The sequence below is a fragment of the Talpa europaea genome (assembly GCF_964194135.1).
Source record: "Talpa europaea genome assembly, chromosome: 15".
Taxonomy (NCBI): domain Eukaryota; kingdom Metazoa; phylum Chordata; class Mammalia; order Eulipotyphla; family Talpidae; genus Talpa; species Talpa europaea.
The window spans coordinates 73,485,624-73,507,615 of NC_140083.1; the positions used below are offsets into that span (position 1 = coordinate 73,485,624).

The 21,992-nt window shown below is 46.2% G+C and overlaps 1 protein-coding gene across 3 annotated transcripts in view; it reads left to right on the plus strand.

Moving 5' to 3' along the window:
• Nucleotides 1-18,993: 18,993 nt before the first annotated feature.
• Nucleotides 18,994-21,992, plus strand: part of IQSEC3 (IQ motif and Sec7 domain ArfGEF 3) — a gene marked incomplete at its 5' end in the record, with an annotated part of 85,455 nt that continues 82,456 nt past the window's right edge. For 2 of the 3 annotated variants that reach the window (XM_084255148.1, XM_084255149.1), the window contains one exon: nt 19,008-19,561. In XM_084255148.1, coding sequence (XP_084111274.1) covers nt 19,008-19,561 — 554 coding nt within the window. Of the gene's footprint in view, nt 19,562-21,992 lie in introns of all 3 variants that reach the window. The other variant, XM_084255150.1, reaches the window with a different exon arrangement.

Sequence of the window (21,992 nt, forward strand, 5' to 3'; positions counted from 1 at the left end):
TGCTTCTAATCAATACAATCCCACAAAAATGACATGATCACATCACATAAGATCTTAACATCTGTCTTTGGAGGGAACTCCCTTTCTTGCTGACTTTAGAGAGGCTGGCCACCATGTTCCAAGCTGCCAAATGAAGAGGGCCATGTAGTAAGGAGCAAAGAGTCACCTCCAACTGACCTCCAACAGGAACAGAGGCCTTCTTTCCAACAGCCTGCAAGGAACTGAAAGTTGCCATGTGAGTTTGGAGGCAGATCTTTCCTGAGGAGAGCCCTGGACGAGAACCCAGCTCTGGTTCACACCTTGATTGCATCCTTACAGAGGGTTTAGTTAAACTGTGCCCTGATTCCTAACTTGCAAGAAACTATGAGACAGTGTATGTTATTTGAAGCTGCTAATTGTATAGTAATTGTCACCAAGCAATTGAGAACTGATGAAGCCCACCAGGCCCCTCAATCCAAGCCTCCCTCCCACCCCTCTCACCTGCCACGCTGCCACCTGACCCACTCCACTGTAACCACGTGGCCTCGCACTGATCTTCAAAATCACCAGGCAAGCATTTGCCTCCTGGCTTTGCTGACTGCTGTTCCCTCTTCCTGGGATGCTCTTCCTGCACATGAGTGCAGTCCACTCCCTTACCTCTTTCAGGTGTTGCTTAAATTTTGCCATCACTGAGAGGCCCTCCCTGGTCACCCTTTTAAGAATTGCAACCCACCTCTGCCCTATTCATAACATTCCCTATCCCCCTTTGTGATTTTTCTCCAATGCTTTTTCATCACTTTTTGCCTTTTTTCCCCCCCTGTTTCATCCCCAGATTGTGGGAGGTGCTCATTAAGTGCTAGTAGAGAAAACAAATGAATCGTGGAGATTCGTGAATGTTGGGGAAGCTAACGAAGAGGAAGCGACTGTAAGGCTGGAGGATGTTTGCTGACTGGGAGATTTCTATAGAATCCAATTTCTAACAGTTTTTCCTGACATGTTTCTTACAGGAAATGCGATCCTGCAGGTGAGGGGTGGAGTGTGCGTTCGCAGGTTAGAGAACAGCCGTGACTATATACCTCTGTATTCCTCCTGCAGCGTTTCTCCTTCACTCTCACACTGTGACACTCATAATGCCTCTGTTTTTTTTTTATTTTTTTTTTTAATAGAGGCATGCTTTTATTTATTTATTTGTTTGTTTGTTTTGTTTATACATGCACTGGGTACAGTCAGAAGCATGGGAGGGTGGGAGAATTCACCAGAGCCAGAGCGGGGAGCAGAGCAGGCAGAAGGACCGAAGTACACTGCTGAGGGGAGCAGCGGGCGGCAGGAGAAGTCTGCGCGCCATGTGGGACCCTCCTCCGGTGGCCGGGGAGCAGCCGGGGATCGAACCGGCGCCGCAGAGGCCGCGGGCAGCTTCACAACCCAGCGCTCAACCGCTGCGCCACCGGGGAGGCCCGCCTCTGACTGTTTTTAAATGGAAATAACTTATATGTGGGGTCACCAAAATCCCACAATACATATTTTGCAGTTTACACACGTGTCTGTGTTTAATTCTTACCAGAACCGCAGAAATGGGTCACATAACTTATTCAGATATTTCGACTGCATGGTTTGATGTGTACTCATTTGCCCACAGACTCTACCTTTGGGGTGCTGATGAGTAAGATTGAACTGGAAGAAAAAAAGCTATACATTACTCCGATTCCCCTTTCTTTCTTTGTCACCATTTTCAGCATAAATATTTCTTAACATCAGGAACTGACAATGGGAGGAAAGACTAGGATAGGGTTTCTTGGTCACTGTGTTTCTTTAAATGGTACTGCCTTCTTTCTGTGTGTAATTTCTGGTTTGAATAGAAGGCACAGTCTTTTTGCTTTTCAGAATCCGAACTCACACAATCAGGGGCCTAACACCCTTTCCTTGTGTCAGATGTGAGTCTCCCTAAATGGCCCCTGTAGTCTGGGTCCACCAGAATTCTGAAAATTCATGGGACATCAACAAGTCTGTAGGTATGTTTGTGGCGGGGGGAGCCACGGAATGTTGGACACCCACATGACACTTATCTCCTCTGTTCGTGTGTGGGCTCCACTGTCCCATTGACCTTCACTTACAAAACACAAATGTCCAGGCAATTCGTAATAATTTCTCTACTATCTATACTGCAAAACTATTTGCAATAGCTAGGACTACAGCCTAAATGCCCATCAATAGATTGGATCAAAAAGACGTGGTACAGGGCCTCCCTGGTGGTACAATGGATTAAGCACCACACTATGAAGTAATTCGCAGCCTCTGCAGCACGAATTTGATCCCCAGCCATCTAGGGAGCTACCCACATGGCACAGCAGACCTCTCCTGAACTCGCCCGCTGCTCCCCTCAGCAGTATACTTTGGTCAATCTGCCTGTTCTGTTCCCCACTCTGTCTCTGGTGAATCCTCTCACCCCCCCCACACCTCTGGCCTGTACCCCAGCTCTTGTATGCATGAATAAATGAATCTTTAAAAAAAAAAAAAAGATGTGGTACAGCCATACTGTAGACTGCTACTCAGCCATAAGGAAAGAGATTGTGCTGTCATTTGCAGCAAATGGAGGGAGGTTGAGGGAACTCTGCATAGGAAAGCAAGTGAGAACGACAAAAACAAATACTCGATGTCTACAGAGAGTAAGATCCCTACAATAACTAGTGGACATTAGTAAAGAAAGTGAACTTTTTGAGATTAAGAGGGAAAGGGAGCGACAAGGAGATATAAGGGATAGGGTGGGAGAAAAGAAAAAGCAGAAAGGAAGAAGCCACACCTGATCATTTCTGCACAATACTATTGGCACACAGCTCTGCCCTAGGCAATACTGAAGAGAATGTGAATACCAGATGAGACTCACAAGATACATCTTGGAGGCCTGGCTATGGCAATTGGTTGCAGTAGAAGTGGCTGGCCTAGAGGAAGAGTCAGGGACAGCTTCCAGAGGGAGAAGCACTGAGCTGAGATCAGAAAGCTGAGTGGAAATTAACAAAACAATGAGTAATGGTGGTGTTGGGTTGGGGTGTTTTGTCGCTGCCCTCAGAGATCTCATCATCCGAGTGGTTTGGAGTCTGCAGTGACATTCCACAAGTATAGACAGAAAGTCCAGTCCCAGCACTTTGATTATTGGTATGGAACCTGGAAAGATTCTCCCCTTTGCAATGTCACTACAGCATGCTTATCACAGGGAAAAACTGGAAGGGGACAGAATATGCCCCAATAGGGAGAAAGTCCATTAGTCCCTGTACAGTCACCTACAGAAACAACAATAATCTCAGTGTTCTGGCAGCAGGCATTAGGCCACATGCGGACCCTCCTGAGGTTGCACAGGTCGCAAGCTCATGGGGGTATCATACTTAGTAAAACACAGTAAATAGATGTTAAATGGATGAGTGAAGGTTTGTCACTTGATACAAGAAAAATCGTTTATTTCGTTTTGATAAAAACTGAAGACCTCCCTTTAACTCTCTTCCACCTTGGAGATTTAACAAAAACTCCAGAGAGGCACTGCTGCCTGGTATTGCCTGTTCTGGGGACAGACACGTCCTCTAATATTTCAGAGCGAAAATGAGAGGCGTGAGGGGGCAGAGAAAGCCTGATGAGTCTCGCCTATCAATTAATCACTGCACTTTGCACATACAGCATGTAACACCTTGTAGCCTGTGCTCATAAGTGTGAATGAGGTTTCACAGCTCACTGCCTCCATCCGCCTCTTCCCCCACCTCTCGGCCTCCTCCCTCTCTCCAAGAGGGAGCTGAAGTTGCTACTTCATTAGCAGAGGACCTTTGGGACCCACCCTGTAGGGTGAGGGAGCCAAGCAGCTCAGCCAAGGCCAGACCCACAGGCCCTGGGAGGCACATTCCTCTTCTCTGGCCTTAACATCCGGTCCAAGGTCCACGGCTTGGCTCTTTCTGTAAGAGCTCTGAGAATCACAAAGGCCAAGAATTAGACTTTAGTTCAAAATTTGACTTCCTTTGGGCCTGCCTGGTGGTGCAAGGGTTAAAGCCAGTGCTATCAGGCTGCTGCCAGCCACTGCAGCACAAGTTCGATCCCCCGCTGGCCAGGGAGCTGACACACATGGCATGGCAGGCCTCTCCTATTTCACCCCGCTGCTCCCCTCAGCAGTGTATTTCAGTAGATCAGCCTGCTCTGCTCCCCACTCTCTCTGGTGAATCCTCTCACCCCGGCCACACCTCTGACCTATACCCCTGTTCTTAATAATAAATCTAAAAAAACAAAAACCAAAATCTATCTTTATCCTACATACTCTGTGTGTGACATCTCTCTGGACCTCATTTTCTCCTTTGTCATATGGGAAATGAACTGGAAAATTGGTCTAGAAGCAATATTCCCAGAATCCCAATGCTCAGAAATACCTGGAGGGATGGTCTCCTGCCAGTCAGTCACTGCTGCTGCTGCTGGTGGTGATGGACACAGAGCACTTGCTCCAGCTGCTTTGTAGGCATTACTATGCTCAGTGCTCACAATATTCCTTAAGATGGGTTTTAACTATTATGCTCATTTTTAGATGCGGAAACTGAGGAACTGAAAGGTTCAGTGAATTTCTCAGTGACACACAGCTAGTAAGTGACAGAGCAGGGATTTAAACCTTGTCATCTGGCTCCAGATACCTCTATGTAACTACACTATTCCCATTTTATTTTTTTACCTGCCCATCCATCCATCAATCCATGCACCTGAGCTCCGTGAAAGAGTTTATTTGATAAAAAGATTCTCCTGGGGAAAAAATATTAAAAATTGGAAAACCACTGAATATTGCCATTCTAATGGGACTGTGGGGCACTGTGACTGCATTCCACTTCCTGGGTCATTCTTTTTTTAAAAAAAAAAAAAAGATTTATTTATTTATACAAGCACTGGGTACAGTCAGAAGCACGGGAGGGTGAGAGAATTCACCAAAGCCAGAGCGGGGAGCAGAGCAGGCAGAAGGACCGAAGTACACTGCTGAGGGGAGCAGCGGGCGGCAGGAGAGGTCTGCGCGCCATGTGGGACCCTCCTCCGGTGGCCGGGGAGCAGCCGGGGATCGAACCGGCGCCGCAGAGACTGCGGGCAGCTTCGCAACCCAGCGCTCAACCGCTGCGCCACCTGGGAGGCCCTCCTGGGTCATTCTTAGAGTGGTTCTATGGGTGGGGGTGAGGAAGAGCTGGCGGTAACCAGAAAAAGGGAATATTTTAAAACAACTTGTCCAACGTGACACCCACAGCTTGTGTGCACAGGCAGAGAGACCTGGCTTCCTCCCTCCTTCCCTCTTTCTCATATTTTTTTACATCATTGATCATTTTTAAACAATATTTGCTTCCCCCCCACCCCCTCAGGTGCAGTCCCCATAGAGTTTCCTTCCCCAGTGCACCCGCGCACCATCACCTCAGTGCCCTGTGCTCCTCCCTCCTTCTGATTCCTCTCCCTCCCTCTCCCCTGTAGGATGTCTCTGGTTTATTGTTGTCTCTGCTTTTGCTTTGTTGTGTTTTTTACTGTTATTATCCTTCTACACCAATGTCTTATTTGGTTCCCCTATATTCCTGCTATAAGTGAAACCATCCGGTATTTTTCTTTTTCCTTCTGGCTTATTTCACTGAGCACAATTCCTTCTAGCTCCATCCACGTTGCTGTGAACCTCTTTCTCATTTCTTCTCATCTTCCTGGGAAGGCAAAGCCGAAAGGGGGTTAGGACAGACTTGCATAAAATGAAACTTCTGAGGCCTGAAGAAAACATCTTCTGAGCCACCTTGTCATCTTACCACTAGGTAACCCTCTTGTGAGCAGGGACCTGTGTGACCTGGGAAACTGGTGATTGGGGAAGATGTGATGAGGGCACTTGCTTTGGGGTGGAAGTTGTCATAGTGGCGAAGCTTCTAGATCCTCTGATTGCAGCACCCCCACCCTCCATATCCCTGACTCCCTGAGTTCCAGAGCCCTGCTCTGTCAGGAGCAGAGGTGACAGGTTAGAACCAGTGAGCAGGGTTCTCAGACCTGTGGCTCCAACACGACACTTTCTCCAGGTTTCCCAGTGACTCCTCACAGCGGCCTCCTCAGAGGAGGAAAATTCTCTCCACACACTTGTCCCTACAGGGCTTCTGGATTGCCTCAGTTTGCCTGTCATGGAGACGTAGGACCTTTTCCACATTTGGGGCAGGCCATTTAGAGAAATTGGAGATGGGGTACAATGAGGAAGAGGGTCTCACCTTTAACTAGAACTAAATGTTCTGTTTGTGTCTGGGCTAATGCTCCAAACAATTTGGTTACCACATTCCTGTTCAGATAGAACATTGCCAGATGGGAGCTCAGGGGACAGCAATACAGACCCATTCCCCAGATGAGGATGGGGAAGCTCAGGGAGAGCAAGTGACTCACACAGGATCCCAGACCAGAGTTAAGCTCAGTCTCTGATGGCAGGGAAGTCTTTACTATGCCCATGATATGCTAATCACTCTTAAACATTTACCAGATAATGTGCTGCCTCAATGAAGCCATGTTCCCCGGGTGAGGTGAGGACCGTGAGTTTCCAAGAAGCTAAATCATCCCCCTGCATCACAGGTTGGGGAAGGGCAGAGGGAGGTTCCCGAGCCCCTGTTCTTTTTCTACGACTCTAGTTCACTCTTAAATCCAGAGAAACCCCCAAGGGGATGGCATCAAAAGAAAGGGGTGTGCCATCCCCTCAGTTGAACTCTGTCGCATGAGATGTGGAAAAATCTTTAATCACCTCCTGGGGTGACTTAAGAGAAATCCTGCCTGAGAAAACCTCCAATAGCCTGGCCTGTGTGGGATTACTGGCTCTGATGCTTCTTAGTCCTTATTTTTCTTCTTAGTCATCATTTCTGTGTGCCCCCATTTGTAAAATGGGTTAATAAAAATACCCTCTAGGTTTTTGGTGAAGACTAAATGGCATTGTGCATTTGGTTAAGTACTTAATACTGAGTATAGCATGAACCCCTCAGTAATAAACTGGCTTTTACTGGGCGCGCGCTGGGTCAGGCGTTGTTCTGGTGCTCATTTAGTCACACATGCAACTGCAAGTCTTTGCTGACACGCCTCCCCTTGAAAGTATTCTCTCCACTTCAGACATCCTAACATGAGATATGGAGGGAAGGGGAGATTGGGCTCCAGTCCTGGTTCTGTTTATTTTCTGAGTTATATCAAAGAAAGCCACCCACCCTCTCTGAACCTCATTTGCCACATCTGAAAAGCATGCATGTCTTGACTACCCCTCACTGAGAATCAAATAAAATGAATATGTGTGACTGCACATCACATACATATTTATTCTTACAGTGAGGGCTGATGTGGGTTCTGATATTATTCCCATTTTACAATTGAGAAAACCAAGGCTCAGAGATATTTAAAACCATGAAGTGAAATACAAATGCCGGGTAGGACTTTCATCATCATTATATAACTTATATAACTATAAGGCAAAAGGCCATGAAAACAAATCCAAAAGGTCACAGGGAAATGCTATTGTTTGCTTGGCTTTCCTGTAATTGATAGCCTAATTTATTTCCGGCCCTGGTAGTAGAATTCATGAGAAGCATATGGGAGCCAGGAGAAGTCTGTGTGTGGGGTGCTTAGTGCTGTTTGGCCCAGAGAGAGGGAGGGCTGGCCAACATGGTCTTGAAGAGACTCTCTAGTAGTCTAGTCTCCAGTAAGTCTTGTGGGTTGAAGCAGACACTGCCACAGTTAGCTCCAGTCTCCCAAACTATCCGGTCAGAGCCAGGTAGGAAAATCAAAGTGGAAGTGACAAGACCTTCCGGTCCCCCCGCCCCCTGAGATGCAGCTTGTGGACAGAGACAGCACCTCCTTTCTTGTCAGGTAGTTGGGAGAGAAGAGAGGCACTGAATTAGTACCAGAGGCCAGAAGAACCGAACAACTTGCTGCTTTTGCAGGCAGTCTTTGGGCATCAAAGCCCCCATAAGTACCCCTACTACTCCTATCAAATTACCTTAGCATTAGGATTTTATAAATATATGTCATAGCTAAGAGGAAATCTAGAAATGGTCTTGTTCTACAATCTCAATGGAGGCAATTTATTGTTGATTATATATACATGTGGAAAAGCATACACTTATGCCCAAGTTAACCAAGCATCCTGCCATGGTGTTTTAGAGAGGGTAAAGGACCATTTTCTATGACTGAATTCCTCTCTGTAACTATGTATGATTGCTCATTGTCCCCTCTAACCTCTTCTAATCACTACCTTATTCTATCATTGAACATACACTATTTGAACCACTCTTGTGCCCAAGGCCGTAGGGTCGATGCAGCTGGGGCACAGGGTGGGCGTCCAGGTTTGTGAGGCGCTGATTCTTGCTCTCATGGAATCTGCAGCCATGGCAATGAAGACAACTACACAGATAAATATACAACAATGAGAGCAGCGAATGCCAGAGAGAGACATAGATAAGGAGCTGTGAGAATCTAAAGGAAGAAAAGGGAAAATATTAATGGCAGAAATGGTCTTCATAGTGAACCTTGATGGGACTTGAGAACTTGGACACACAGGCACTCAGGATGAGGAAGAGCACTTTAGACAGAATAGAAAATACTAGAAATATAGAAAAAGTTGGTTGGATCTTGGGGGGAGTATATGGTCCAATTTGACTGGCATGTCATGTTCACCAGGAGGCATGATGGGATGTGATGCGCAGAGAGGGCCTGGAAGGCAGCACAGAGAAAAACACAAGAGCGTGAACACTGGGCACCACATATATGTGGGCCTGTTTCTCCAGGGCTCCCAGCTTCTGACAACGTGTGGGAGGTGAGCCTGCACTTGGGTCTGCAGACAAGCATTGCAGCGCCAGTGGTCCCACCTGTCAACCATCGCACTTCAGGAAAGTATCAATTGCATGGGTTTCAAATGTTGTGTCCTAAGGGGGGAATAGCAATCCCTTCCCTGCTTTGCTCAGAGTTGATGTCAGGCTTCAATGATAATGAATATGAAACTCTCATAAACTAGACAGGGCTACACCCTGCAAGACATTCTTGACAGCCCCCAGCCCAGATCTCTACATTTAGGGGACATCAGAATCACCTGGAAAAGTACTTAATACTTTTTTAAAAAATGTAGTTTTTGGTTCCTAGCAACAAAAAATTGGTGAGAAGCCAAAAACTGGGACTGCAATTGTTCTCTCACTCTCAACAACTGGGACATTATTACATTCTAATATACACATATATTTAAAAACCAATTTTCAGACATTGACTAACTAGCAGTACAGGACTATGATTCCTGAGGAGATGAAAACAAACTAGGTGAGCCCTGTGGTTTCTTGGTGAGAGGAACTTTCAAGATTGCAGTGCAGGAAGTCTGAGGCAAAACAGCATGATTGTCTCTGAGTGAGGACACAGACACTGCCGTTTGGGGAGGCTGAGGTGGCTGAATGTAAGGGCAGAGTACCAGGGAGGCAGGCATCCTCTAGGGAGCTCGAGGAATCTACAGAGAACCCTCCTTGAGTCTGTTACTGAATACTAAACTGCATGTGTAGAGGGTGAAACACCAGCAGACTGAGCAAATAATGACTGGGAGGTTTTAAGCTGGATAAATCTTCCACAAGCCTGGAAGAGTTCTGACCAGCCAGACAAAGGAGACATGGGTGGCATTCAATCAGATGACAGAGTGATCACCCTATAGTGGTAAGGATAAATTAGCCATAGAAGAGTGATTGAGCTAGTCTTGTCCTAAAAAAGTCTTGAAAAGATCAAGTGGATCCACAAGTAATTTAACTACTTGCTAAAAGACTCTTTAAGGAATAACACCCCAATTCAGCATTTAACCAAGTCACATTCCAAATGTTCAGCATAGAATAAAAAATATATTACCAGGCATGTGAAGTAGCAAGAAAATGAGACTCCAAACTAGAGGAAAACATCAATGAGGTGAGAAAGAAGATATATATATAAAAAAAAAAATGAAATGGAAGGTAAAGATGAACTAACTTGAGGCACAGAGGGAAAAAAATAAAGATTAAATTGACTAGACTCAGTGACCTCTGGAGCAATACTAATCAGTTTTGATAGTTTCTGTTACTATGGCTTTGTGTTTACTGATTGTTTAAGTTCTGTATTGCATATGTATCCGCTGTTAAACACATCCAGTAAAACTTTCATTTCAGAGTGCATTTTCACCGCTGCAAGTTCCATTTAGTTCTTTTTAAAAATATCTTCCATTTCTCCCCTCACGTGTCTATGTATTTTTAAAAGTCCTTAAACATACTGTGATAGCTTTTTTCAAAATCTTTCTCTGCTATTCCACCTTTCTGTCATTTCACATTTTGTTTCTGTTGATTATTTCCTCCTCATCTTCAATCAGAGTCACCCTAAGAATTTGCCACCAGAAATCTGACTATAATAAACATTAAAAAAAATATTCAGGGCCTCCTCTGGTGGCGCAGCAGTTGAATGCTGGGCTGCGAAGCTGCCTGCAGCTTCTGCAGCGCCAGTTCAATTCCCGGCCGCCAGCGAGGGTCCCACATGGCGCGCAGACCTCTCCTGCTGCCCGCTGCTCCCCTCAGCAGTGTGCTTCGGTCCTTCTGCCTGTTCTGCTCCCCACTCTGGCTCTGGTGAATTCTCTCACCCTCCCGCACTTCTGACTGTACCCAGTGCTTGTATAAATAAATAAATCTTTAAAAAAAAAATCTTCAGGTGGAAGGATAATGACACCAAGTGAAAACTTGGATCCACTGGGCCTCCCTGGTGGCACAGGGGTTACAGACACAGTGCTATGAAGCCATCACCAGCCACTTGAGCACAAGTTCAATCCGATCCCCAGATCCCCAGCCAGGGAGCTAACTCACAGGGCGCAGCAGACCTCTCCTGTTTTGCCAGCTGCTCCCCCCAGCAGTGTATTTCAGTAGATCCGCTTGTTCTGCTCCCTGCCCCCACTCCCCCGCAAAACAAAAACACTTTAAATTTAAAGACATAGATTAAAAGTAAACGGATGGAGGGGGAGTAATATGCTGTATTAGTTTTCTGTGGCTGTCATAACAAATGGCCACAAATGTAGCGACTGACACCATTCACATTTATTGTCTCCATTATGAGTTTCACTATTAAGGTGTCAGCAGGGTTGCAAACCTTTCTAAAAACTCCAGGGAAGAATCAGTTACCTTCCCTTTGCCATCTTCTAGAGGCCACCCACATTCCTTGATCATGACCTCTTTCTCCATCTTCAACAATCGTTGGTCTAGGCTGTCTCAGATAACAAGAACCTGATCATTTTGTAATCCCACCTTCCTGTGACCACAGCCAGGAAAGCTTCCCTATCTTTAAGGAAGTTAGGTTGGACCCACCTGGATAATCCAAAACAAAGTCCCCATCTCAAGGTCTTGTTTATTTTAAGGGCAGCTATAAAGTCCATTTTGCCTAGCCAGGAAATATATTCACAGGCTCCTTATGGACATTTTGGGAAGCCATTGTTCTGCCTTGTTTGGAGTGGCTATCAGACAATTTTACCTGGTACATTAATCAAATAGACCATGTATTGGGCCATGTAAAAGTCACAAAAGTTTAAATTTTAAAAAGATTGAAGTCATACGGAGTATGTTCTCTGACCACAAAGGAATTAAATTAGAGATCAATAATAGGAAGATTTGGAAGCAACAAGGGAAATCACAACATATTTGGCACCAAATGAAAATGAAACCAAAATTTGTGAAATGAAGCTAAAGTAGTGCTTTGTGAGAACTTGAGAGTTTTAAGTGTTTATATGAAAAAAGGTTTGAAGTAAATCACCTACGTTGCCATCTTAAGCAGTCAGTAAATGTAAAGCAAATGGAAACAAAAGTAGGTAGAAAAAGAAAAGCATTAAGGGAAGAGAGGAAATCAATGAAATAGAAAATGGGCAAACAAACAACAGAGTATAATCAACAACACCAGAACTGCTTGTTTGAAAATATCATAAAAAGGGATAAATCTCTAGCCAGATTGATTTAAGAAAATACACAAATTACCAGTTTCAGGAATGAAAGCACAGCTTTCAGATATTAAAAGGCTAACAGGGAAATATTATAAAGAGCTTCAGTTCAGTAAGTTTGACAGCTTAGACAAAATGCATGTTTTCTTGCACTTACTCAGTTCCTACCACTGCTGTTAACAGTGACTTCAAACCATGCAAATGATTATCTTACTGTTCTATGGTCAGAAGTCCAGAATGGGTTTCACCTGGCTAAATTCAAGGTCTTGGCAAGATTGTATTTCTTCTGGAAGTGCCGGAGGAGAATCTTGCTATCCCTTTTCCAGCTTTTCCAGGCTACCTGTATTCCTTGGTTTCTGACTCCTAGACAGCCGTTCCTCACTCTGATCTCTGCTTCTGTTATCACATCTGCTCTCTGACACTACTGTTTCCCTCTTATAAAGACTCTTGTGTTTACATTGGACCATACAGATAATCCAGGATAACATCATCACAGAAAAAAAGACCCTTTTGCCACTTAAGGTGACACATTCACAGATTTTGGGATTAAGACATAAATATCTTTAGGAAGTCATTCTGCCTTTCAAAGACACAGTTAACAAAATGGAGACACATATAAATAAAATATTTGATTAGCCCTATATCTACTTAAGAAGTAAATATCTTCTTAATTTTTGGTTAAAAATCTTCCCACAGGGCCTCCCCCGTGGCGCAGCGGTTGAGCGCTGAGTTGCGAAACTGCGCGCGGCCTCTGCGGCGCCGGTTCGATCCCCGGCTGCTCCCCGGCCACCAGAGGAGGGTCCCACATGGCGCGCAGATCTCTCCTGCCACCTGCTGCTCCCCTCAGCAGTGTACTTCGGTCCTTCTGCCTGCTCTGCTCCCCGCTCTGGCTCTGGTGAATCCTCTCACCCTCCCGCGCTTCTGACTGTACCCAGTGCATGTATAAAAAAAACAAACAAACAAACAAACCAGCAAACAAATAAAGCATGCCTCTATTAAAAAAATAAATAAATAAATAAATAAAAGAAAAAAAAAAAATCTTCCCACAGATGGGCCTCCCTGGTGGCACAAGGGATTAAGCACTGCATTATGAAGCAATCCCTTAACCTCTGCAGCATGAGTTCGATCCCCAGCTGGCCAGGGAGTAACCCACATGGCGCAACAGACCTCTCCTGTCTCGCCCACTACTCCCCTCAGCAGTGTATTTCAGTCAATCTGCCTGTTCTGTTTCCCACTCTGTCTCTGATGGATCCTCTTGCTTCCTGCATCTCTGGCCTGTACCCCAGCTCTTGTATGCATAAATAAATAAATCTTTAAAAAAAATCTTCCCACAGAGACACCTCTAGGCTGAGAAGCCTTTTTTTTTTTAATTTTTTTAAGATTTATTTATTTATTTATACAAGCACTGGGCACAGTCAGAAGCGCGGGAGGGTGAGAGAATTCACCAGAGCCAGAGCGGGGAACAGAGCAGGCAGAAGGACCCAAGTACACTGCTGAGGGGAGCAGCGGGTGGCAGGAGAGTTCTGCGCGCCATGTGGGACCCTCCTCCAGTGGCCGGGGAGCAGCCGGGGATCGAACTGGCATTGCAGAGGCTGCGGGCAGCTTCACAACCCAGTGCTCAACCGCTGCGCCACCGGGGAGGCCCATAGGCTGAGAAGCCTTTAATGTTGAAATCTGTCACATATTTACGGAAGAAATGAACATTGACTCTTTGTATGAAACACAAAAATTAACCCAAAATGGATCATAGACCTAAAAATAAATGTAAAAATGATAAAATTTCTAGAAGAAAACATAGACGAATATGCTTTTGGGATCAGCAAAGAGTTTTTAGATAAGACACAAAAAGATTGAATGATAAAAGAAAAAAATGGTATTTTTTTTCATCAATATAAAAAAGCCTTTGTTCTTCAAAAGACAATGGTAAGAAAATGAAGACAAATGACTGGAGAAAATATTTGCAATTTTACATATGCAATACATACATCTGACCAAGACTGCTTTCCAGAATATATAGAGAACGCTTACAACTCAGTAAGACAATTAAATAGAAACACCATCTAAAGAAGATACAAAAATGGTTAATAAACACACAAGAAGAGGCTCAACAGCATAAGTCACCACGGCAATACTTATTAAAACCATTTTAATATACTACTACTCTTCATTTAAAGTGATAAAAATCAAAAAAGGCTGAAAGTGTTAGAAGAATTTGAAACTCCTGAAACTCTCACATATTCCTGGTGAAAAATCAAAAACTGTAAAACTGCTTTGGAAAACAATTGGGTAGTTTCTTACTAAGTTAAACAGATTCTTAGATATGACTCAGCAATTCCAATGCTAGATTTTTACTCCTGATAAAACATATGACAACAGATGTCCACGAAAACATAAGAATAAAACATACAAAAATGGATGCCCACACAAAGAATTATCCATTAACGAGCATAGCAGATTTGTTCATAAGAACCAAACCCTGAAAACAACTAAAATAGCCATTAACAATGAATAAATCACGGTACATGCATACCATAGAATGCCACTCAAAGGAACAAACTATTGGTACCTGTTTTGCAAACATCCCAGGCTGGGTAGTTTCACCTTCGTTCAGGCAGCTTAAGTGAGAATCTTGGCGGGGCCTCCCTGGTGGTGCAAGGGATTAAGTGTCAGCACAATGAAGCAATCCGCAGCTACTGCAGCAGGCATTAGATCCCCAGCCAGGGAACTGACCCACATGGCGCAGCAGACCTCTCCTGTCTCCCCTCAGCTGTGTATTTCAGTCAATCCACCTGTTCTGTTCCCCACTCTGTCTCTGGTGAATCCTTTCATGCCTACACCCCATCTCTTGTATGCATAAATAAATCAATCTTAAAAAAGAGAGAGAGAGAATCTTGGAGCCCTTGGCATCATCCCCATAGATTTTTTTTAATAGTACACAGGGGAAACAAGCCAGCAGGGAGAGGACTTGGGCCCCATATGAATCGATATATGCTCTTTTTTTTCTCCTGGGCTTTCTCTGGTTCTCTCACGGTCTCCCTCTCATAGCCCTCCCTTATCTGCCATGGTGGTCTCTAAATAACACCGCCCTTATAGCCCGTCCATCCTAGGCACAGGTGTGCACACTTGCACATGCGCACACACTCACTCTCAGGGGTCCATAATTAGGTACCTGTGCCCCACACTCATGCACCTTTTAATGAGATCAAGGCCGCAGGTGATAGCCACAGAGGCCAATGGTATAAAAGCCTAATCATCTTCATTTACCCTACAACACCTATTACAGAATGGATGTACCTCAAAAGCATTATGCTGAACAAAAAAGAAAGACACAAAGGAGTATGTGCTTTGTGATTACCATTTTTATGAAACTCTAGAACAGGCAAAACTAATTTTGGCAGAAATCAGATCTGTGGTGCTTTCATCCTCAACCTCAGTCACCCACTGAGCTACAGAGGGGCATGCGATTACTTTATGTAGCAATAGAAATTTTTACCACAGGGATGTATCTATTGGCCAAAATTCCTCTAACTGTGCACTCAAAGTGAGTGCATATTAGTGCATGCAATAAAATTGCATTTTTAGTGAAAGAAAGCAGTTTTAAAATGAAAATGCTTGGGGGCCTCCCCTGGTGGTACAACAGTTGAACGCAGCACTGTAAAGCTGTCTGCAGCCTCTGCAATGCCGGTTCGATCCTGGTCACCCGGGGAGAATCCCATATGGAGTGGCAGACCTCTCCAGTCTCGCCTGCTGCTTCCCCTCAGCAGTGTATTTCAGTGAATCCGCCTGTTCCGTTACCCACTCTGTCTCTGGCCACTAGGGAGGCCCCATTGTTCATTTTTAAACAATATTTGCTTCCCCCACCCACTCAGGTGTAGTCCCCATAGTTTCCTTCCCCAACGCACCCGTGCACCATCACCTCAGTCCCCTCTAGAAGGTGAATCCTCTCACCCTCCTGCGCATCTGGCCTGTACCCCGGTTCTTGTATGCATGAATAAATAAATCTTTAAAAAAAGTTATTAAAAAAAAAGAAAATGCTTGGGTCTTATTCCTGGTGATTCTAACATAGCAGGACTTATGTGGGGCACAGAAAAAGAAATTCCATGGATAATTACGCTGCTGGAGGCTATTTCACTTACAGAAATAGTATTGATTTCTAGAGTACCCAACTCTGGGACAACAAATCAACTAGGCAAGCAAAGAAAATTCATAAAAGTGTTTGAGTTTTTGTGTACCCTTGTTCTATCCCGACCTCCATTATCTAGCTGGAACATGATCACTACCCAAATATCCTCTTGGGTGATTCTGTTCTCCCAACTGTTGGCTCAGCTGTGGACAAGCTTCCTTCACTCATTCTTGACAAAAGGAAGCTTGCTAGGGAAGTAAATGGGAGAAAAACAAAATAAAAACATGCTACAATAGCAGAGAAACCACTCTATTTGCAGAACACGGACTGCTTCCCATAAGGTCATTCAAATCTGGCACCAAATGGGCTTGACTTGCCCAACTCACAGGGCATATGGCATCCTGGGGACACAACAGCAGGTGGATAGGGAGCATGATGGACCACCTGTGTGCAGAATGGGACGGTAGAAAAACAGACAGGCTAAGAGCACTCACAGCCCAATCTCCTTCCTGTCCCATTTTTGTAAAAGGATAGGGTCATTTTTTTGCCAGATTCTTTGCATTCCTTAGTCTTTTCCTGCTGTGTGATGTATCTTCCCCATCTTCTGCCCCACTGTTGGACCTATTTAAATCCTTCCATCCTTCATGGCCCAGACTGAATAACACCTCCCTCCGACCTTATTAGATCACCGTAGTCAAACACAACCTCTCCCTCCCCCAAACTCTTAAGGCACTGACTTGAAGAGCTTGTCCAGAAATCTTGCCTTGTATTTTAGTCATTCATATGCAAGCCACATCTACTAGATTGGTAATCTCCTCAATTATAGGAACTATAACTAAATATGCTAATTCCTAGTACATTATTTAGGATTTAGAAGGTGTCATGTACATATTTATTGTAGAAATTAATGACTGGTTCAGTTCAAGCTGATTCACACCTCCGTTCCCCCTTTCTGGAAAACTCTTCCCAACTCAAGTGTTACGCCAAGATGCCTTCCCAAATGCCAGAACTTTTGGGCTCCTATAGAACTCTGGCATATTCCTTTTTTTTTAATTCTTAAGTCTTTTTTTAGGGTTTTTCCATTTTTTATATGTTTTTTTATTTTGTACATCATTGTTCATTTTAAAAAAAGATTTATTGGGCCTCCCCGGTGGCGCAGCGGTTGAGCGCTGGGTTGCGAAGCTGCCCGCGGCCTCTGCGGCGCCGGTTCGATCCCCGGCTGCTCCCCTGCCACCGGAGGAGGGTCCCACATGGTGTGCAGACCTCTCCTGCCGCCCGCTGCTCCCCTCAGCAGTGTACTTCGGTCCTTCTGCCTGCTCTGCTCCCCGCTCTGGCTCTGGTGAATTCTCTCACCCTCCCGCGCTTCTGACTGTACCCAGTGCATGTATAAACAAAACAAACAAACAAACAAATAAATAAATAAAACATGCCTCTATAAATAAAAAAAAATTAAAAAAAAAAAGATTTATTTATATATGCATACAAGAGCTAGGGTACAGGCCAGAGATGCAGGGGGTGAGAGGATTCACCAGAGACAGAGTGGGGAACAGAACAGGCAGACTGACTAAAATACACTGCTGAGGGGAGCAGCAGGCAAGACAGGAAAGGTCCGCTTCACCATGTGGGTTGCTGGCTGGCCAGGGATCCCCCTGGCTGCCCGGGGATCGAACTCATGCTGCAGAGGCTGCGGATTGCTTTGTAGTGCAGTGCTTAACCCCTTGCGCCACTAGGGAGGCCCCATTGTTCATTTTTAAACAATATTTGCTTCCCCCACCCACTCAGGTGTAGTCCCCATAGAGTTTCCTTCCCCAACGCACCCGTGCACCATCACCTCAGTCCCCTCTGCTCCTCCCTCCCTCCCTCTGATCTCTCTCCCTCCTCCTCCCCTGCAGGATGTCTCTGATTTACAGTTATCCATTTTTGCTTTGTTGTGTAGAAGAACGCTGGCATATTTCTATCTTATCACTGACGACCACCATCATATACTGAAATTAAATATTTATTACCCATTCCACCTACTTAACCACAAAATTCCCTCCTAATCATCTTTATCTTACCACTAACCAGCCCAGTGTCTGGGAACAGTATGAATTTCATAAATGTTAAACAGAATGTTCTCTTCAGAAGTTTCTGGAAGTATTAGCCTGTGACACAGAGCACCTGGTTTACTTAGTTTGTGTTCCTACGAAAGGGCCAAGACTGTCCTCAGGTCTCATTCTCAGGGGAAAACCAGCGTAAACAGCCTTCCTACCGGAAGTTTCCTGCTGGCTGGAAGAACAAACAGGACTAGACGTCTTCTAGTGTTTATGGTTAGTCCTATTTTCCTTGTGGTCCAGGGACTGCCCTAGCATAATTGTGTATCTTCTCCTCAGGTCTTTAACCCGGACGCCCAACTTCTGGGGTGGCTGGACACAGGAGAAAGAATTCGTGATGCTCAGAGTCGCATGACTTCCTCTAAAATACATTTCTCTCTCCCTTAGCCCCCGTCTTTCCTTTTTCTGCTTCCTTTGGTCTCTCTGCCTCTGCCTCTTTTCCGCTTTCCTTAAGCGCTTCTCCTCCTGCGGTCCCACCGCACGTCCTCGGGAGCGCTGTTTGCGTTTCTCCCGCTGTCCCTTTCACACATAGATCTTACCAGCCCGGTTCCCTTTCGTTTATTCTGCTTCTCTGCCTCCCTCTCCCTGGCCTCCCACCTCTGCTCTCTGCCCTGCAGGAAGCTGAGACTCCTCACGAAGCCTAGAGGTGGGATGGCAGGTGGGTGGGCACTGGCGCCGCGGTCCCGCCTCTCAGTGCGTGTGTGAATGTCTGTGTGGCGGTGACGCGGCGCCGGCGGCGGGGAAGGAGGCTGGGCCGGCCGGAGAGGAAGGCGAGCGGATCGCTGGGGCTGCTCGGCTCCTGCGCGCCCTCGCGCTCCCCGCCGCCTGCCGAGGCGCAGGCAGAGCGCAGGCGGTGGCGGGCGGCATGGAGAGCCTGCTGGAGAACCCGGTGCGTGCCGTGCTCTACCTCAAGGAGCTCACGGCCATCGTGCAGAACCAGCAGAGCCTCATCCACACCCAGCGCCAGCGCATCGACGAACTGGAGCGGCGGCTGGACGAGCTAAGCGCCGAGAACCGCAGCCTGTGGGAACACCAGCAGCTGCTGCAAGCCCAGCCTCCGCCTGGACTGGTCCCCCCGTCGCCAGCCCGGCTGCCGGCGACACCGGCAACCCCCACTCCCGCCGCCGCCGGGGCCCAGGAACCGCTCCAGAACCACGGACAGCTCTCGCCCGCCGCGCCACAGCCCGCGCCGGAGCCGCCACAGATTCAGCACCACGGACAGCTCCTGGCGCAGCCCCAGCCGGGCCCCAGCGGCAGGGCTCACGCACCCCCGTCGCCCCACCAGCACCCGGTGGTGCCCGGGGCCGTCGCCGACAAGGAGAAGGAGCGTCCCCCGAGTTGTTGCGCTGCCGCTGGACCCCTCCTTCAGCACAAATCCCCCGCTGCCCTGGGCAAGGGCGTCCTGAGCAGGAGACCCGAGTGAGTAGGGAAGAAGGGATGGGGACCGGGGCGGGAGAAAAGGGAGCAAATGGGTGTGAGGGGTGGACGAGGGAAATTCGGGCGCACTTAAGAATCTGATTTTTCGAGGGTAACATGAAGTGAAGGGGTGAGAAGATATTGGGAGGGGGTTCCCCCCTTCTATTATCTTCTCACCCCTTCACTTCAGTGTCAAGGAGCTTGGGGGAAATGATCTCTGTGTTTGAGAGGGTTTGAGGGATGTTGCAGCAGTAGGGAGTATCCAGACCATCGCTGGGGGCAAAGAAGGAAAGAAATGGGTTTTAAGTGATTGGGGATATTGGGAACTGGAGGGTTTTTAAAGGGACAAGATTGGGAAGAAGTTGGGATGGAGGTAAAACTGAGGGAAAGAGAACAGTTGAAGATTATTTTTTAAGTTAGGAAGAATTTGGAAGGGAGTTTGGATAGTAAAATTATTTGAATAGAAAGTGAGCTATGAAAAAGACAGAGGCATGCCAAAGAGGCTTGTAAAGAGCTTTAGAAGAGCGAGGGACCGGGAAGAGCACACTTGGGGTCTAAGGGAGCTCAAGAGGCAGGGGAGAAGGAGATAGTGGTGTGATAATGGGGGGCTGGAGATAGAGAGGGATGAAAGGTGGGAGGAAGCAGTTTCCAGAGGAAGGACATGGCTTTTTATCGGCTGCAGTGGGAGTCAAAGGCAGGAGTGGCTCATGTGGGGATGCTTATTCTGCTCTGGCTTGGGGGGGGGCACCTTTCTTCTGAAATCCCACAGAGCCTAAGGGGTGTGAGGAAACAACCCCCCCAAGTCAATGGAAGAATCAGTTGCAGCATATGAATTCAGTCTTGTTAGAGCTTTCCCCTCTGACTCAAAGAAGATTTATGTGCAGAGTGGTTGGTAATCATGGAAAGAGAACAATGATGAGAGAAGACAGTTGGCAAACGGAGTTGGTATTTGGATGTAATTCTTGCTTATGGCTGGTGACTGCAAATCTTGCTTCCTCTTGGTTATTTGGTGATAACAGGGATCTCACGTTGGGTCCAGAGAGAAATGTGTAAATTAACCCCAGTGAGGGACTCTAGTACCTCAAGCTATTTACTCCCGAGATCCATGAACTAGGATCATGGGAGGAAGGGATGAAAGGGGACTGCAATATTCTCTCCTCTGTCCTGGGAAGGCTGGAACCACGTCAGCTTCCTTCCTCTGATTAGACAGGTGATGGGGAAACTGCAAGGAATAATGTCTCAAGAGGAATCAATACCTAGTCAGCACCTAGCCCTGACAACAGTGATGCTGAAAGAGTTGAGTGAGGTGGGGAGAGGAGGAGAAAGAAGAGCCAAGAATATCGTCTTCGTTCAGTTTCGAAGTGCTTTAGATCTGGGAATACTTGTGATGATTCAACGTATTCCTTAGAATTTTGTCCTCACATCTACTGTCGAATTAGAGAAGCTGGGTCAAGACATGTTAACTCACAGGGTAGATTCAACCAGAAGCATGAGGTCTTGGGGGTGAAGATCTAGGATGACCTGACTTGGCAGACCTAATGCACTTCATTCGAGTCCCACAAAGATGTAGTTCCCTACCCCACCCCACCCCCAGCTTCCTTGGTGTCCATTTGTCCTTCCTTCAGTTTCATGGTTTTCCTTCCATCTCCATATCTAGCCCAAAAAAGTAGAAAGTCAGTTTCCCTCAATGCCCATACATCAGCAGATTGCAACATTATTCCAAGATATCATGCGGCTTTCCCTCCAAATAAGGGGAAAAGAACTATTCCATTTCCCTGGAGGCAGCCACAGCTTCCTGTTAATTGTGGTTCTTCACCTGACTTCCCTTCTCAAGTCCTTTGGAGTCTTCCTTATCTTCCACTGCACTCCCTCAGTGGAGGAATTCCTTCAGGGTTGAGGACAATTCATTTTTCTTGGGTAATGACTTTGCTATGCCCCCCCAAAGTAGCTTAAAGAACCCAAATATTCCTACCCAGATGCCTCTTGCTGGAAATCCAGGGATTTAAGAACCACCTGGATTCCTATCTACTATGACATGGTATCCTTATTTTCCCTTTTCCCTTGGCCTGCTTTAGCTTCCCCAAAAAGCAGAATAAAAATATGAAAACATCAGGACAGTGGAGGAAAGTGGAAGTTGCTGGACATCTTCCACTCAGGAGCTGTACCAGGTTCTAAGAGGTTAATACCACCAGTAGCTCCTTTCTCCAAATCTTCAAGCTTTCCCCCGGTTTCCCAAGCCTGGGTACTCAGAGACTTAGGGAGCATGGGCATGCATACCTCACCTCCTCCCTGCAACTCTCCCTCCCTTTAGATGGGAAATTATGGACAGCCTGACAGGCTGAATGCCTTTGGTGCCTTTTGGACCAACCATCACTCCCTCAAGTTTTGCTTAACTTCAACCCAAATTCCCCCCTTAGGAAGGGGTCATCTTTAT